This window comes from Prionailurus bengalensis, chromosome B2 (genome assembly GCF_016509475.1).
Source record: "Prionailurus bengalensis isolate Pbe53 chromosome B2, Fcat_Pben_1.1_paternal_pri, whole genome shotgun sequence".
In the NCBI taxonomy this organism is placed as follows: domain Eukaryota; kingdom Metazoa; phylum Chordata; class Mammalia; order Carnivora; family Felidae; genus Prionailurus; species Prionailurus bengalensis.
In genome coordinates, this window is record NC_057349.1 from 104,933,138 (window position 1) to 104,951,975 (window position 18,838).

The 18,838-nt window shown below is 40.1% G+C and overlaps 2 protein-coding genes across 3 annotated transcripts in view; one reads left to right on the forward strand and one right to left on the reverse strand.

Moving 5' to 3' along the window:
* Positions 1–830: 830 nt before the first annotated feature.
* TRAPPC3L (trafficking protein particle complex subunit 3L) overlaps positions 831–18,838 on the reverse strand; it is a 40,008-nt gene continuing 22,000 nt past the window's right edge. For both annotated transcript variants that reach the window (XM_043592171.1, XM_043592170.1), the window contains exons 4-5: positions 6,731–6,916; positions 831–2,258 (exon numbers count right to left, since the gene is read on the reverse strand). In XM_043592171.1, coding sequence (XP_043448106.1) covers positions 2,139–2,258; positions 6,731–6,916 — 306 coding nt within the window. In that variant the 3' untranslated portion in view covers positions 831–2,138. The remainder of the gene's footprint in view (positions 2,259–6,730; positions 6,917–18,838) is intronic.
* CALHM5 (calcium homeostasis modulator family member 5) lies at positions 9,184–17,709 on the forward strand. Its single transcript, XM_043592169.1, has 2 exons — positions 9,184–9,821; positions 13,248–17,709. The coding sequence occupies exons 1-2, from the start codon at positions 9,282–9,284 to the stop codon at positions 13,635–13,637; spliced, it is 930 nt and encodes a 309-aa protein (XP_043448104.1). The 5' UTR covers positions 9,184–9,281; the 3' UTR covers positions 13,638–17,709.

An 18,838-nucleotide genomic window follows, 5' to 3' on the forward strand; every position in this document is an offset into this window, starting at 1 on the left:
GATAAGGTGGAGGGGACTACTGAACAGTCTTTTCTCTTGGTGATATAGGTCACTGTTTATACCATAAATTCAATCCAAAAGGCTGGTCTCCCTCTCTAAGGTAAGGGAAAACAAAGAACGGAGAACAAAACTCATCCTGAAACCACCACCCGTTCTAACACTCAGCATCAGAGTATCAGAATCATCTGTCTTCAGGTGGGTAGGTAATGAAGACAGCGGCCCCAGGGAGTTTGGATGGCTGGGTTGGGAGAGAAAGGAGAGGAAAGTGTAGACAAGAGAATACCACAGAGCATTGGAAGTGTACTTGAGTGCTGATTGAAGAGAGAGGCCCTTAGACATGGGGACTTTGGGTTCCTGGAGAGGTGAGTGTACTATAAAGGAGAAAGAGGAAACTGAACAGAAGATGGAAACATCCCCAAAAGAAGTTTTGGGATGGATTGCAAACATTCTTCTGGAGGCATCAGTTTAAAATACGTGGCGCTGTGATATCCCTTCTGATGTCAGGTAATATTCTTCCAGATTCTATTCCTGGTCGTCCGTGGAACTGGTTTGAAGTTCCTTCCGTGGTTGCTACAGCTGCCCCAGGGACTCTATTTGATCCTAATACCTACTTCAATGTCCTTTTGAAGAGACAGCTGGGTAGGCAGGGAACAAAGAAATTCCTCATCGTCTTCTGAAGTCCAAAAATGTGGAATTTCAGTGGTTCTTTTAAAAATATTTCTTTCTTTAAGCTTATTGTTATTTTTTAAATTTATTTTGAGACAGAGATAGAGAGCGAGGGGGACAGTGGCAGAGAAAGAGGGAGACAGAATCCCAGGCAGGCCCCATGCTGTCAGCTCAAACTCACACACCGTGAGACCTGAGCCGAAATCTAGAGTCAGATGCTTAACTGACTGAGCCACTCAGGGGCCCTACAGTGGTTCTTGATGCCATTCAAACTCATTTATATAATTTAAGATATGTATCATGTCCAACCGTGCCATTTTATAGATGAGAGAGAGTGTGCCTGAGAGACTATGTGCCTTTCCCAAGATCAGCCACTAATTAGGATCACCTGAATCCACTAGAAAGAGACTAGTGTCTTCAGGCTGGAGGGATAGTGTCTTCAGGCTCCCGAGTCCAACTGAAGTCTACCACTCTCATATCACTTACACCAGTTTTAACTGATGGGCCCATACTAATTATAGCTTACTTGTAATTTCAGTTCTCTGAAGATCCCACTGGATCCCGGACCGCCATATAGGCTACCTGTATGCTGATGGTCTGGTAACGATTATTGTGTATTTAATCCAGTACATTTTGAATTTTGAATATGTTCTGGGCACAAAGTATGCTCCGTAAGGTGTTTAGGGGATAAAAATTACAGCAAAATATCTAACTTAATAAGCTTTGGAGTAAGAAAGTACTTTCCAAAAAACATTATTGACCTCTCATTTTAGAGATTTTCTGGCTTGACCATCGGCAATATTTCATGAGAAAAGGAAGAAATGTGGTTAATACTATCTAAAAAATTAAATTAATTAAAATTAAATGCTATTTAAAAATATTTTAAAATTAACGTCCAAATAAACAGCTTGCCTTGGTATTTATAAATCAAGAGAGAGCAACTTTGGGAGGCTAAAGTGATTAACCAAGCCAATATACGGGAGAAATCGTATCCATAGTTTCTCAAAAAGATGGAAAGGTATTATAAATGGCACTGTTTCTATACAGTATCTAGAAATTATCTCTATATAGTGAACTCTATATTGTATCATTTCATCTATTTTTCCAATGAGAATGGGTAGATATACTAACTGAGTAGCTGGTTGTGATTTTTTTTTCATTGCCATAAGTAAATGAAATCAATAGACTCTGTTAGGATGAACTATATGATATGTGAAATTCATGTATCCCATCTTATGAAGAGTTATTTGTAGATGTAATCTTATGGACATAGGATTAAAAATGTGTGATTTATAAACAAAGAAAGAAAACAGCTTTAACTCCTAGTGCCCTGCACTTCAAATTTCTGGTGGATACAGAAGCCTTTTAAATCCCATGCTATTATTAAACAATTCAAAATTTCTATGGCTATATATGTTTAGATAATATTAACTCCTCAAATGGCCACCCTGTGGCGTTTTGCATGCAATTCTTCATTTTTTCCGTCTGTATTTTTTCTCATCTAGCTTTTTCAGGAATGTTATTCCTATTTCTGTCACACGGTCGCCTTTCAGTGTGTCTTGCAAGAATGTAACATCAGCAGCCAAATGAACCTAGGAAAGAGAAAAAAACAAAACAAAACAGGCACGCATCATTTAGGTTTAAAAAATTAAAAAAACTCTCAATTTTTTTTTCAGCTTTATAGAACCAATAAGGGGCTCACTTTCCTTACGGAATGATAAAAAAAAGAGTTTGCTCCATGGATGAAGGGCCCTTTACTGTGTGTCCTCCAGAGATGATCTGGCTGTGGGTCAGCTCTGTGGTGTGAGCCTGCAGAGAGAAGGGTGGTCCAGGCCACGCCCAACCTGGGGGATTCCGGGGCAAGTCAAGGGACATGGGCCCACTTTTGCTCACAGTGCAGAGCTCATCTATAGCCTTGACCCAATGTGCCTTGTCAAGCAGAAATTCCAAGGATAAATGGATTCTTAAATGATTTCTTTCCAACGAACTTGCTATCAATCATTCTGTCATCGGCCAAATAGCATCACTTGTGCTAACAACATGTAGCAATCACGACTTTGAGAGCTTTGAAAAAGTATCAACTAAATAAATTATAAATATAAAATTAAAGATTGAAATTACAGACATGAATATTTGATATCCAGCCCTTCTTTTCTACCATAAAGAATTTCCTACTTTCCATACATTGAAGTGATCCCACAGGGCTTACTTGTCTATTCATTAAAATGTATTCACATAAGAGCATCATATTGCTGACCGACTACCCTTGACAGAGTATCTGTTCAGCTATTTTAAGTCCTTGTGATAAATAAGATAAAAGCAAAAGTACTTGGTAAAACAAATAATAAGTGAAAAAGCCTGGGTCTAGTAGGCAATTGAAATATAGAAGCTATGTTCACCCTCATTTTCCCCCAATAAGATCTTTTTTGTCTTTGTCAAAATTTGTCAGAAGGTCAGTTAAAATGAGCAAGGAGGCTACGTTGAAGCTATTTGGATACCTGAGGCCACATGAGGCCTGATAGCTATTTGTCAAATAGCATATAGAATCAAATGTTGTCCATGAAAACTGGAGAATTATTTATCTTTTGCCTTTGTTTTATGGTTCCTCCCTTTGTCTGTAAGCTCCCAGAACATCTCCCTTCCTCTTTCTTGATTTCTTGATTATAGGGCAAGCCTAAAAAATTGGTAGGACAGAGCATGGAAGGTCTGTGTGAATAATACATTATGGCTATTGTTTTACTCTTTTGGACTACCTGTTATTATATCCTTCCTCTAATTATCACAGATAATTGAAAATTATATGCATGCCTCATTATCATGTCTAATCTTTGGCTACTCTCTGGTCCCACCACTTTTAAAAGCCCAGCTTCTGGAAAAACTAGACTTTGTGGACTGTTACCTCTTTCTAAGTTGCCCTTGATCAAGAGTTTTTGACAGATTGTCTTCTTCCTTCAGGTTCTCATCCCACTAAGGTCCTTCCTGACCTTTTCCTTCCTACATGTTGTGAATATTTTTCAGGTCTTGTTTTACTTAGCATCTCTGCTGTCCTTGATCTTGGGAATCACTCCCTCTTCTTCTTCTTTTTTTAAATTTATATCCACGTTAGTTAACATACAGTGTAGTCTTGGCTTCAGGAATAGAACCCAGTGATTCATCTCTTACACATGACACCCAGTGCTCATCCTGAAAAGTGCCCTCATTAATGCCTGTCACCATTTAACCCCTCACACCCCCCAGCAAACCTCAGTTTGTTCTCTGTATTGCTCTCTCTCTCTGTTTTTATCTTATTTTTCCTTCCCTTCCCCTATGTTAACCGTAGAGTTTCTCAAATTCCACATACAAGTGAAATCATATGATATTTCTCTTTCTCTGACTGACTTATCCACTTAGCATAATACATTCTAGTTCCATCCACATTGTTGCAAATGGCAAGATTTCATGCTTTCTCATCACTGAGTAGTATTCCATTATATATATATATATATATATATATATATATATATATACCACATCTTCTTTATCCATTCATCAGTCGATGGACATTTGGGCTCTTTCCATACTTTGGCTATTGTTGATTGTTCTGCTATAAACATTGGGGTGTGCATGCCCCTTCAAATCAGCATTTTTGTATCCTTTGGATAAATTCCTAGTAGTGCAATTTTTGGGGTTGTAGGGTAGTTCTATTTTTAAGTTTTCGAGGAACCTCTTGAAATACTCTCCTCCTTTGTTTCTGACTCCATTCTTTCCCTGTATTTTCCCACTTCTGTTTATTCCTTCTTGGTATCCTTTGCAGTCTTTGTATTCTCTCTTCAACTTACTCATTATGTTTTATTGCTTCCTACGGTTCCACCTGTGACTTCTTTTCCTTCTTACTCTGCACACTTCCTAGGCATCCTTTGACAGTTCCAATGACTCTCCAGCCCACATCTGTGGCTTCCAGACATGTAAAACAACTGCTTATTGAATATCATCACTTGTTTGTATGTCAGACACCTCAATTCTAGAATCTTCCAAGCTGAACTCCTCACTTTATCTTTCCCAACCCCCAGTGTAGCCCTCCTAATTTTGCTCTCTTGGTTAACAGTACAACCATCTTACAGGTTACTCAGAACCTTAAATAATTCCTGAATCTTTTTCCCAATCTTATCTCTTTCAGTCAACTAATAGCCTAGTTTTAAGTTTAATTAGTTAGTAATCTGCCTTATTAATGTTCACATCGATCTCCTCTCCACTCCTATTGTCAGGGCTTTATTCTGTTTTTTCTTGAGGTTACCATCATCGGCTTCCTAACTGCCCTCTTCTTCCCTCCAGCATTGTACCCTCCTCCTGTATACTTTCACTTTGTTGACAAAGGGATAAAATTCCTAAAACACAAATTTCAAAATACCATTCCCTTCTTTATAAACCTATAATGGGTCTCTGCTGCTTTCAATATAACAATCTTTAGATTGTTCCCAAGGTTGTCATATGAATGTGCCCCACCACTTTTTAAAAATCAGGACTCTATTGAGGAGGGCACCTGTTGGGATGAGCACTGGGTGCTGTATGGAAACCAATTTGACAATAAATTATATTTAATATAAATATAAAATAAAATAAAATAAAAAATAAAAAATCAAGCCTCTGTAAAGAATTGAAACCTTACTCGAGACAATATCTCAATCTACATGTCACCTCTATGGAATTAATTCAAGTTTCTCATTCCTTGAATGAAACATTCTTTTTGTGTCTTTGGACATGCTATTCCTTTTACCTGGAACATTATTTTCCCCTGCTTCCCTTACCCCATGGCCTTCACCTTCTATTTATCCTAGTTTCTCTAGGAAGTTATCTCTGCCCTACCAACCACCCCAACCCAGGTCCTCCCCTAGCCATTTATCCACACTTTTTTACACATCTATCTGACTTCTCTACTGGACAGAAACTCTTTTATTATTATTATTATTATTATTTTTAATGTTCATTTATTCTTGAGAGAGAGAGAGAGACACGGCATGAGCAGGGGAAGGGCAGAGTGAGAGAGGGAGACACAGAATCTGAAGTAGGCTCCAGGCTCTGAGCTGTCAGCACAGAACCCAACGTGGGACTGGAACTCACGAACCACAGGATCATGACCTGAGCCGAAGTCGGACACTCAACCAACTGAGCCACCCAGGTGCCCCTGTACTAGACAGAACTCTTGAAGGGCAGCAACTATGTCTTATTCACCTTGTACGTTCAATGCCTTTTTTTTTTTTTTGAATAATTATCTGGACTTAGATTTGTTTGGAAGCACAATTATTTACTTACTTTTCCACACAAATTAAATTCACTAGAAAATTGCTGTCAGTGCTACTTTTTTTTGATAATGTAATTCCTACATTTCAAACTATTTTTCAGGCCTTTTTAAATCTCTTATTTCTTTTCTCTCTTCATTAATTTTTATTTTTTAAATATCTTTTTTTTTTTTATAATTTGTTGTCAAACTGGCTAACATACAGTGTGGTCTTGGTTTTTGTATGTAAGCAATGAATCACGGGAATCTACTCCCCAAACCAAGAGCTCAGTGCCTTTTCACAGATGCGAATCACCTCACCGTCTTTGTTCAGTCAATGAATAATTCAGGTGTGGAAGCCAGCCTCCAAAATCGACTGCAGTGATCTTTGCCTCCTGTTATTCACACACCCTCAGGTAGGGCCCTCCCACACAGTACCAGGGCCAGCAGCACCTGTTGTGACTGTATCTACCAGGGAGCCTATGTGGCAAGGACTTTCATGAAGCCTCTAGCCAGCTGCCAGCCAGCCAGTGAGGCCACGTGAGTGAGCATGGAGGTGGATCGTCTAGCCTCAGTCAAGTGTTCAGGGACTGCAGCCCTGAAGGGACCAACAGCCGGATCGTGTGTGTATTATGCTCTGAAAGGCTGTTAGCCACAACCACCTAGCAAAACTCTTCCGGGATTTCTGATTCTTAGAAACTGTGTGAGATAATAAATATTAGTTGTTTTAAACGGTTGTATGTGGGGGTAATCTGTTACACAGCACGAGATAAGGAATATACCCAACACAATGAAATAGATATGCTTTACCATTTCCAGGGCACCTCTGATAATCCCACAGAGTAAATTGCAGTAGCACAGAGACGATCGCCCGGCAGGGAGCTCTTCCACAAACTCCACCAGAGGATTCTTGTCTAAGATCAGGGAAAATTCAGTTCTGCTTGGATTGTTACAGGTCACACTTGGTGTAATTCCCAGGTACATCTTAAAGGCAACCTAATAAAAAGGGGGGAAAAATCTGCTAAAAAACTTGGTCTGGAACAAGTATCTATTATTAGCAAAGCACCCAGATATTCTGTTCCAGGCAGTGCAGCACAATGGTTAAGCATGTGGAGTTTGTAGTCAGCCAGTGTGGGTTCACACTCAGCTTTGGCATGTACCCACCCTATGACCTGTACGAGTCTTAAAGAGTTTTATTTTTATGGGATATCCTAAGGGACTAGTTTTCTGTGGAAGCAATATGCTTTATGAAACAGAGTTAAGCATTATTTCTCAAAAAATCTTTTTCAAAAATAAATATCCTTCAGGAGGGTAAGAAATTACAATATCACTCATCAACATCCCAGCATGATAGGTGTCATGTGAGCCTAGTAAAGGGTAAGATCCTGAATGAGAAGGGACGCAAGACATATCCACCACAATGGGAAGGTGATAGAGTAGAGGGTGCTGTTGGACAATCAGACTCAAGGGTGTGCTTTGGAAAATGGAGGAAGTCATATCACAAAGGATGACTAGTCTCTGAGAAGGAGCAAGGGATAGTGGTGGTATGATTTACATAAATGAGTCATAAAGTAACTTCTGAAAAAAGTCTGCTGTATTGAAGGGCTTACAGATTTTTACCATGTTGAGATGGAGAAAATCTTGGAGACTATTTCTTTTATACCTCTAGTTTCATAAGTGAGCAGGTTGCGATTCAGAGAAGTCGAATGACATGGCCAAGCCCATGCTATTGCTCAGTCCCTTGACTTCTGGGCCAAGGAACTTTCTTTTCACCAAATGCACTGGAATTTGAAGTTTATTATTGGAAACTTGTGAACTTGTCTTTCAAGTGTCTTAATTATTTAATTTTTTAAAAAGGTTTATTTATATATTTTAAGACAGAGAGCATTAGCAGGAGAGGGGTAGAGAGAGAGGGAGAGAGAGAATCCCAAGCAGGCTCTGTACTGTTATCATACAGCCCCACCATGGGGCTCGATCCCACGAACGGTGAGATCATGACCCGAGCTGAGATCAAGAGTCAGACGCTTAACCAATTGAGCCACCCAGGTGCCCCAGTTAATTTAATTTTTAAAATTAAGAGCAGTATAGGACAGAAATGGAAACAATTTTCTTAAATTATTTATAGTTAAAAGTCCTGAAAGGTTCATCATTCATTCAATAGGTACTCACTGGACACTGCATTTCTAGCACACAATGAGAGTTCAATAACTATTTGAAAAACAAATTATTAAATGAGCATCCATTCGGTGTTTGAGACCATGTTTAGGCCCAGAATACAAAGGTTCATAAATATAGTTCCTGTTTTATAAGAGCTCATAGTAAAAAGGTATTAAAAAAACTGCAATGGTGTAAGTCCTGCAAGTACAGTGTTCTATATTAGGAAGCAATCCTGCAAATACTCACAGAGAAGGAAACTGCTATTCTGTTCATGAATATTGAGTGAGAATTTGCCAGGTGGACAGGGTGGGAGTGGGAAGTGTTCTAGGTGGAGGAAACATGTCATGGGCAGGAAATACCATGATCAAGTTCAGGGCAGACTGGTATTTATCAGTTGTGGGTAGCATAAAGCCCCGAAGGTGTGAGTAGGTTAGGACAGAATTGAATTTCCATTTGAAGGATCTCCTTTGTGTGAGCTTGGAGGATGGATTTGGGTTGCGGGTAGGGTTGGGCAGGAGGTCAAAGGCAGAGATCGTAATCAAGAGGTTACTAGGAAAGAAATGATGAGGACCTTCTCATTTTGTCTTTCACTGAAAACTCAAATGCTCCCTAAACTTTTCCATAGAAATTTTAGGTAGCCCAAGTCCTAAAATTTGGCTCAAATCTCTGACACTAGTCAGTTTAAGAGGACACAAAAAAATGAATCTTTCAGATCTTAAGGCAAAGTAGCAAAAGTAGCAGTCTTAAGTAACAAGGGAAAAATCATCATGAGACTCCTGGCCTGGAGACTAGATTTGGCTCTCAGTGAATTGGCTGAGACCCATTTCTGCAAATGTTGATTCCTCCGGCTGGAAAATTCCTAGACTATTATTTATAGGATTGAGAATCCGAAAAAAATTCTGATTCTCAATCCAAGCCATATGAAAATAACATAAAATGGAAGCTGTGCACTCTGAATGTACTCAGATTCTCAGTGTTTGGGCCCCGGTTCCGTGGCACGAAATTCACCAGTAGGAGGCGTTATCTGAGCATGGTTGGGAAATACTCATTCCTAGGCAATGACATTGTTTCCTTATCTGGCTGAATTCAGTCTGAGAAGGAGGACTGTTGTTTCTAATGAAGAAGGAGCTCCACCCTCGGCCACTGCCGCAGCTGCTCTGCCAATAAATAAGGGCAAAGCATTTTCCCTTTGTGTATCTTCAACATGGATGCTTTTCAGGGGATTTTAAAATTCTTCCTCAACCAGAAAACTGTTATTGGCTACAGCTTCATGGCTCTGCTGACCGTGGGGAGCGAGCGTCTCTTTTCACTGGTGGCTTTTAAGTGTCCCTGCAGCACTGAGAATGTGGTCTATGGGCTGGTTTTCCTGTTTGCTCCTGCTTGGGTGTTACTGATCCTGGGATTCTTTCTGAACAGCAAGGCGATGAGGCTCTTCACCGGCTGCTGTGTGAATCCCAGGAAAATCTTCCCCAAAGGTCACAGCTGCCACTTCTTCTATGTCCTCGGCCAGATCACTCTGAGTTCATTGGTGGCTCCAATGATGTGGCTTTCTGTGGCTCTGCTCAATGGGACTTTTTATGAATGTGCCATGAGCGGGACCAAAAGTTCAAGACTCCTGGGACTGATTTGCAAGGGCAAGCCCCAGGAATGCTGGGATGAACTTTACAAAGTGTCTTGTGGCAAAACCAGCATGGCCCCCACGGACAACGAAGAACTGAAACTGTCCCTGCAAGCCCAGTCTCAGGTAAGAAAGGACAAACTTGCCTTTTTCTCCCCACGCAAAGTATTCTGTCTGTACTCACTTCCGGCAGAGCTGAGTCTGAATCTTGTTAGAACATTTTGAAACCAAATGGAAATTGGAACATCATGCAGCATTAAGACAATCTCAGGGAAAGCTTTTTAGAGGTTGGTGGCTCCCTAAAATTGCTGATTGCGTTGTCTTTTCCACTTCCAAAAAGAAAATATCCTCTGGGTTATGCGTATGTAAATACTTAAGTGCTTTAAAACAATCTCTCCGGGTTGACTTTGTAAATAATGCATGACGCTAACTCATAATTGAGCGTTAATGACAGAGCTGTAATTAGAAATTACTGCCTTCTATCAATTATTTTCAAACTGGTTTCTCAGAAAAACACACATAGCATTCATCTATTAAAATATAGCTGAACCAAATGAACTCTTATTTTTCAAAGCTGCACGTAATATAATTAGTGTAGAGATTCCCTCAAGTGATTTTTGGCAACTGTTATCTCTGCGTATAAATATTGTCAGGATTGAGAAAGATTTCCTGTCCAAAATGGGAGGTGGCAGTCTTTAAATAGCCTTCAGTGAAAAGTGACGGTATTCTCTAGGGAGGTTAGGTCCTCCGCTCTTTGCGCTCTATAGGTTTTATTTAATAGAAGGAAATTGTAGCTTTACCTAATTGACACAGGGAAGTAGCTTGTCATCCGTCCAGGTACGTGAGCACAAATCCAGATGTGGAGCCTTGCCCTGGCCTCAGGAAAAGACTGAATTCCTACTTGGGAGTAGTAGGATTATGTTCCCCAAACCAAAACAACCAATAAGAGTACATAAACAGATCCACAATTTCTCAGGAATGCTATTTGTTTCAGAATAAGGGCGCTCAAAATGGTATATTTTTACTTTTTCAACAAGGACGTGCCTTTTCAACAACACATCAAGGCAGTCTGGTTTTACAATCGTACTTTCCAAAGCTGGTGGGCTGTATGGTCACACGGTACTTTTTTCATAAGCCGATAAGCTTCAAAAATGCCCCACAACAAAATCTTTTGTTTAATGCATAAAGCTCATCTTAGATAAAAACATTCCAGGATCCCAAATGTCTTCCTTCTTTTGTTGAAGGAAGGTACTAATTACAAATGTTATGATACAATGAGCGACTTATGATTTATGTCCTCAGGCACCAGGCTCTATTCAGTTCATGCCAGATCCAAACACTTATCACTGTGTGAGCTTTTCTTCTCTAAACACAGGCATAAGGAATTATGAATATCCTGTCATAGCTTATCCTGGGCACACTACGTGTTTACTTTTCAGCAGAATGAGAAAGACCCGGGGCTGATTTCTAGGGGAGGATGCACACGGGATGTAGACAAGGGGAGCTATATCAATGACAGCTGCTGACCACAGTGGTTCAGCCAGGCAGGAGCAACAGGGAATCCAGACCAATAGTTGGATATGTGGGTGGGGGTGGAAAAAGTTCCCTATCCATGGCGGGGGGGAGCACAAAGAAGAGATCCAGCTGGATTTCTAACTTCTATTCTTAAGGCAGTTAGAGCGGACAAGTGGCAAGAGCTTGGTCTTAGAGTTGGCTAGCCTTGGGTTTGAATCCTGACTCTACCACTTACCAGCTCTGTGACCCAGAACTAATGGTTTCATCCCTCTGAGCCCCAGTTTGCTCATAGTTGGGAGTAATAACACCTACCTTGGAGGGCTGCTGAAAGGTGTAGAGATGAAGGACACAAATGGGCATAAAGCTGTTGACTCACAGTAAGTGTTCTAAATTACTGAGAAAACTGCCAGGGTTTGAGACAGGAGACTCATGAAGAACGGAACATATTGAGGGCTGGTGTGAGAGCATCCACCATGTCTATTTAGATTCTGGATACTATGAATTGGGGAAGAACAAGAGGGCTCAGTGCTCAGTACTCGGAGCAAGGTAACACCAAAATGATGCAATGTGGAAGGAGGAGTCTGTAGTTGATTGAATAGTATAGCTCAGGCAGAGCTGGCTCAGATGCTGAGGTGAGAGGGTCTGCTGGCCTGCAGGATGTCCGGCTGCGCGGAAAGAGGAAGGTAGAAGAGGAAGAGAAGAGGTAGCCAACCACAAGTGATTCAAGGTAAATATGAAGACTTTCACGTGGTGGAAGCTGTGTCTCATTCATAAATCACGAAAGAAAGATACCACGAGTTCAGTAATGCTTTTACGTGAATACATAACATCCGAAAAATTGCAGCATGTGATAATAGCTAACACATACTGAATGCGTATGTATGTCTACACTGTCTCATTTCAATTCCCCAAATTCCCCTCTGAGGTGGGTAACCCCCATTTTACAACTGAGGAAATGAGGCACCCATAGGAAATGAGAACACCTGTAGGAAAGGGAAGGTTGAGATTTAAATCCAGTTAGTTCCACTCCAGAGTTGGCATTCACGTGGAGTCTGAGACCCTCACAATGCCTCCACAGTCTGAGCCAGAGTGTGGGAACCACTGGTTTAAAGCATTGCAACTTATTTGTAGTTCTGTTACGGTCTGAATGGGTTCATTTGCAGATTATTGCTTCTATTTTCAAACAGGCCCATTTGCTGAGAAATACTAAGGGTCATTGAAAACGTCAAGAGAAACTGTGAAAGGGCTCTGTTAGTTGTCCAAATATGAGATTAATTCCAATTGTGACCAATGCAATTAGAGCAACAAAAAAGTTTAGAAGGTACGTCAAGCTATTTAGAGTTCTGCTTTTAAAATTCAGGAAAAAAAATGCCACCTGAACCAGTTTTTACGTAGGAATTTTTTTTTTCTAATTACCAAAATTCTGAACCAGTAATCCTCAAGGTTTAGAATGACGCTGAGGTTCTTTTTCTTTTCTTTTTTTTTTTAATGCAGCTTTTCAATTCTTCTGGCTTCAGTTTCCTTATTGTATTATGCCTGTCTCACTTGATCATGGGTAATGAGTAATGCTACTTCTCTCAGAGAGGGTCTGTTGTTCTCTGCAAACAACGTAACATGGAAAAATCAGTCACTAGCCATGAATGTGTATTTATCAATGCCTGAAAACTCCTGGCTGAGGAATTGTTCATTTGTGCAAATGACCACACTTCCACATGCACAGAATTCTTTCCTTTAATAGCTATTTGAGGGGTTGGTTTAACTGATTCTTGGATAATTTACATTTTTTGCAATTTTCCATTTGCTTGTCTTCTGGCTATTTCTTTGTATACCGGCAACGTTGGGTAGGATGGATGATAGAGATTAGGTAAACTCGAACTTTATTTTGACTGTTACAAAATTAACATGAAGTATTTCAACTGAGGTATAGCAATGCCTGTGGTGTTAACTCAGCAAACACTTACCAGTAACACCATCCCGGCTCCCTGGGAAGTGGCTTTGCTTCTACATGTCCTCACTGTTTCTTTCTTTCTTTCTAAGATTCTAGGATGGTGCCTGATTTGTTCAGCGTCTTTCTTCTCTCTGCTCACCACTTGCTATTCTCGCTGCCGATCTAAAGTCAGCCACCTGCAGCTGAGTTTTTGGAAGACGTATGCACAAAAGGAGAAGGAGCAGTTGGAGAATACATTCCTGGAGTATGCCAACAAGCTGAGTGAGCGAAACCTGAAGTGCTTTTTTGAAAACAAGAGGCCAGATGCCTTCCCCATGCCCACCTTTGCAGCCTGGGAGGCTGCCTCAGAGCTGCATTCTTTCCACCAAAGTCGGCAACACTACAGCACTCTGCATAAGGTGGTGGAGGATGGTCTGGAACATAGCCCTGAGGACGATGAGACCACACTGGTACTTGTGGGTACTGCGCACAGCGTGTAGTTCATCTACCACACGGACTCATGGTGTTCAGGGCTCATTCTGACATCTTCGGCTGCATTGACAGCAACCTGTGTATCTCTGTGTTTTCTCGCCGTCAGTGTTTCCTTGAAGACAACAACCCAAAGAGAAGCAGCGTTGCAGCTCCTGAGGGAAGGCTGTGTCGGGATGTGTCAGGGCTGTGTCAGGATGTGCTCAAACTGATGCCGAGTGACGGTCAAGGATGGTGAGAAAGGTGCTCTTCCATTGGTTGGGGGTTGGGGCTCAGTGGCTTCAAGTTCTATGATTTTATGGCTTGATGAGACTCATGCAAGAAGGTCTGCTGCTCTATATAAATATTGGTCATGGCATCTGGGAGCAGAAGTGGTGACTTGTGAGTAACCAAGATCCTCTTAACTGACTGCTATAGACAGTGGGGTCAGTGGTGCAGTCAGCGGAAATCCTCGTCCTGCAAATCTATTCTACTGCCTTTCAAGGACGTATGAAAATCTACCATTTGGAATTCATTTCCTTGGAATCTGAAGACAGCAGTTTTCAAGAATAACACATTGAAAGGATATGGTGCTTAAAATTTAGAGCTTTTCACATGTTTCCACTGTGCTCTGAAAGCATGTCCCTATAGGCAGGGCTGTATTATGACTTTTGGGGGCCGTAGGCACTCTGCCTCCGTAGACCCCTTTTTACTTTAAACGCGTGCGCGCACACACACACATATGCATGCACATACACATTTATGACTGTATTAATATAAATACAAATAAATTAATATTTTATACTAAAATACTTTTTCAACCCCAAAGTTCATTTTCTTCTAATTTTAAAAGAAATTAAAAACACTTTTGGAACCCCTACAAGTATGGTGGTTTCTGGGCATAGTGCCTACTGTGCTGAATGGGTAAGTCAGCCCTGACTGAAGGTCTGGGGAAACTGTCAAACCAGTGCTGGTGTAAAACTGTTTTGTAGTTTTATGTTTATTAGAAATAATGCAAATTTTGCATTCTACTATGTTATATACGCACATTAGTTTAAATATATACACACACATATATGTGTGTATATAATATATATAACACACACACACATATATACATGCATATATATATATATATATATATATTTTTTAAGTTTCCCTAAATCTCTGAGTGGAATTGATGTGTAAAGAGGCACTACATTTTACACTGTGGCTCACACTCTGTATCACTAAAAATCCTGGCTCCCTAGCTGGACAATCCTGGGAATGAACCCTTTATTACCATGGAACATTACCCCAAATTGAAGACAGCACCCTATAAGTGTTAAGACCTGGAACATATCCTTGGGAAGTTAGAGGAGCAGGGTCAGGCGTGTGTGTGTTTAGGTGGGAGAGGGGAAGGTGGAGGATGTAACGTCGCAATATATTTGTAATATATTTGATATATTACTTGGATTTTAAACATGGTATGTGATTAGTATTTAACAAATGGCTCCTAAAAAACACCCTGATGTGAAATGTTTGCCAATTTCTATGACGCAGATTCAAGTTTCCAAGGTGAGGTCGCTGAAGGTGGAGTGGGGAAGAGATGCTAACTGTAGGCTCTCCTGAGACTGTGAGCTTTCAAAGAAGGTCTTAAAGCTAGCTTTTTTTTTTTTTTTTTTTTTTTTTTTTTCATTTACGTTGATTCTAACCAAACCAACTTCACTGCATCTTTGGTCCTTCTGGGTTTCACTCTAATAAAAGCTAACCATGGTAAACGAAATGTGGCTCAATGGCTCTAACTGGGAGGTGGAATCTTATCCTTCTCCCCTTGAATCTGGCCTTAGTGAACCAATAGACTATAGAAGTGAAGCCAGATTGTGGAAATGTTGCATCTTATGCCTTGTCTCTGGTAATGCTGAGCTTGGCCAAGCCAGCCAAGTGGAGAGGGAGAAGCCATTACAGCCATTCAGACTTTGAGCCACCACTTCTGAGGCTGCAGACATTGTAGGGCACTCTCTAAATCTCTGACCCAGAAAATCATGAGCTTAAATAAATGTTTGTTGTTTTCAGCCACCAAATTTTGGGGCACTATGAAGCAATACGAGGGCCTACACCAAACCTAATACATGAAAATAAGAATTTATTAAGGGAGAGAAAGTAGAGGCAAACTGGATTTATACAAACTGGATTATACATAGGTTTACACAAAGATTCTCTTTATACATTAGCTTTTCCTTAGTAGTTTTCTCCTCTAGATTCCATTTAGCAGTATGTCCTCTATGGCACGCTTTGATAGATGCTGAATACATTTCTCCCCAAAATTGCTTCACTAAAGCCTGAGATTAATTTGTAATTATTTCTGGTTAAATGTGTTTTGAGAGGAACATACTTCTGTGGGTTAAATTCTGTTTAAAATAAACATGTTACTGAGAGGAGTAACATATGATTTGTCATTAATACCTAGAACAAAATGGGAGCAGAGGGCACAGGGTAGGTTGGCCTTGAGTAAACTAGAAACAGATTGTTTTTCTAGTCTTGCTCCTCAAACCTTTGTCTTCAGACCATCAGCATCAGCATCACTAGGGAGTCTGTTAGCAATGCAGAATCAGACCCCATCCCAGACCTGCTGAATCCAGTCTTCCTTTTAACAGAATCTTAGGTGATTCCTTTGCAACTTAGATTTTAGAAGCACTAGAGATAGTGGTCCTCAAACTTTCAGCTCACGCAAAAATCATCCAGAGGGCTTGTTCACACAGAGACTACTGAGACCAGAGTGTCTGATTTGGTAGGTCTGGAGTGAGGCAAGAGAATTTGCATTTGTAACCAAGTTCATATTGTTGGTCCAGGGATCATTTCTTGAGAACTGCTTTAAAGCACAAAGCAGGCCATGCTGGGGAAGGCAGGCTAAAAGAGAATCTTGGGCTTCACCCCAACGCTAGTGAATTAGACACCTTTGTTGTGTTGTTATCAACCTGTCTGGGAACATGGGGTGCCTTTCCATTTATTTTTCCATTTTTTAAAGGCTACCTTTTGTCCTTTAGAAATATTTTAAAGATTTCCTCACACATTTTGTAAGTTTCCCATATTTGTAGGCTATAGTTAATGGCTTCTTTTTCCCATGATGTCTTCTCAGTCATTGTTATTCCAGTACATGAAAAAATTATTTCTTTATGCACATCAATTTTGTATCATTCTACTTTTCTTTTATTATTTTATTCTTTGTAGAGCTTTTCAGAATTAGAAAATAACCATTTTGCAACCACTAGTGATGTAATGGATCTACACAATAAATAATGAATTCTAAAGTACTAGGTGAAAGCATAGTGGGATGGGGACTGTGTCACATGAGGCCACTTATCTCCCTTAGCATCCCTAAAAATGGGATAGCCCAATATGCTGTGCCCCCTTATGCCATGCAGTGCAAGAGTAAGTACACAGCGTCACCTGTCAAGTATCGTTTCCTAGGAAATTAAGTCTGAATCTAATCAGGTATTAGACCAAATTGTCACTTTATAGGGAATACAGGCAAAAAATCTGCAAGTTAATTAGCACTATGAAGAAGCGACCAAGTAAATCTATGATATAGGACATTCTATTTGACACATGACCCAGTTTTTCACAAACCAATGGCATGAAAAAAGGAGAAAAAATGAGACACGAGAGACATAACAACCAGAAGCAACACATGGGCCTTATGTATAACCTGCTTCATACAGCCAACTATAACAGGGTGTCTTTGTGCTATTTAGGGAAATATGAATGGTATTAAATGGATATTATATGATTTCACGAAATTATTTATAATAATATTATAAATCAAAGACCTGTATATAAAATATATACCTTGTTATGTATAATTATAGCATGGTACTTTATATTTTTTTAAAAAGTCCTTACCAGTTAGAGACTCATATTGAAATGTTTCTGTATGAATTAGCATAATGTTTAGAATTTTCTTTAAAATATTTTGTCACAAAAAGGGGAGGTAGCTGAAGGATGAAACAAGATTGGCAAAATATTGATACTTAGTGAAGCTGGACAGCAGGTACATTCTCTTTACCTTTGTGTATGCTTGAAAATTTCCATAATAGTTATGCAATGAAATGAATTATATGCTCACCTCAGTTCTGCTGAAGTGTTGTCAGTCAACTCCTGCTTGCCAGAATTTTACCCTCTGGTATCATTCTCAGTAAAGGTTCTTGGGAATACTATTCCCTGAATTCTTAGATATTCAAATGTCGGCCTGCTCTCTACTTGAAGAGCAGCTTAGCTGGTTCACACTTTCTCTACTTGGGTAAATTTTAAATGTTAGTCCATTTTCTTTTGTCACTGAATGTTGCTGAGGAGAAATCCAATGCCATCCCGATTTATCTCTAACACGATACTTTGGCCTATATTTTCACACCTTTAAAGTCTATAAAGATACTAAATCTGCCTTCAGATGGGTCTTTTGGATCAGTTTTCCCTGCTCCAAGGTATACTCTTCATTATGAAGAAACATTTTCTTCGGTTTCAAAAAATGGAGTTTGTGAATTTCCCTTCATTCTCCTTATTGCACTATATGATTTTCAAGAAACCTTGTGGTTTTGAATTCAGAACGAAGCCACTGCTATGCTCCTATTGGATTTTCATTTATTTAATAATTTTAAAAACCTAAGTTAATCTTGTGGGTTTGCTTCTTGTTTCATCTATTTCCACCTTCTCTTTTCCCTCAGTCTGCCCATGCAACTAGAATAGAGCCTATACTTGACATTTTGACATTCGTAGCCTGTGACCTATGAGGTGAAGAGAGAGGAGCGGTAGATCTGTATACGCACCTCTTATGTGGCAGCTGCAAGGATGATTTCTCTGTGGGGTTGCTGTCTCGATTGGTATCATATATTCAACCCAATCCCATCATTTCCCAAAGTTCCCAAAGGAGCCTACACTGCTCCGAGGAGCTGACATTAGGAAGGATCGGGCTCCAGTTCTCATCGTTTATAGCACCAGCTTCACGGTGTGTCCCAGGACATAGTGAGACTTTAAGAGAGACAAAAGGGTAAGCTGAGCTACTGAGGCTGGAGCCCGAGCATGGAGGGAAGCCCCAGAAAGAAGTCTTCATTAGTTGCAGGCAAGGCAAGTGTACTTATGCCCATTTGAGTAGGGTTTTGATCAAGAGCATTGAGTTAGTTAAATCCCTTTTGGGGTTGCAAAATACTTATTGCAAATATACAATGTCATATTTGAGTTTGGAAGGAAATCTGCTTTT

Bases quoted from the DNA above. Each gene is read 5' to 3' on its own strand.
- CALHM5 (XM_043592169.1), top strand. From the start codon at position 9,282: ATGGATGCTTTTCAGGGGATTTTAAAATTCTTCCTCAACCAGAAAACT. The intron at 9,822-13,247 runs GTAAGAAAGGAC...TTTCTTTCTAAG, and splicing joins CCCTGCAAGCCCAGTCTCAG to ATTCTAGGATGGTGCCTGAT.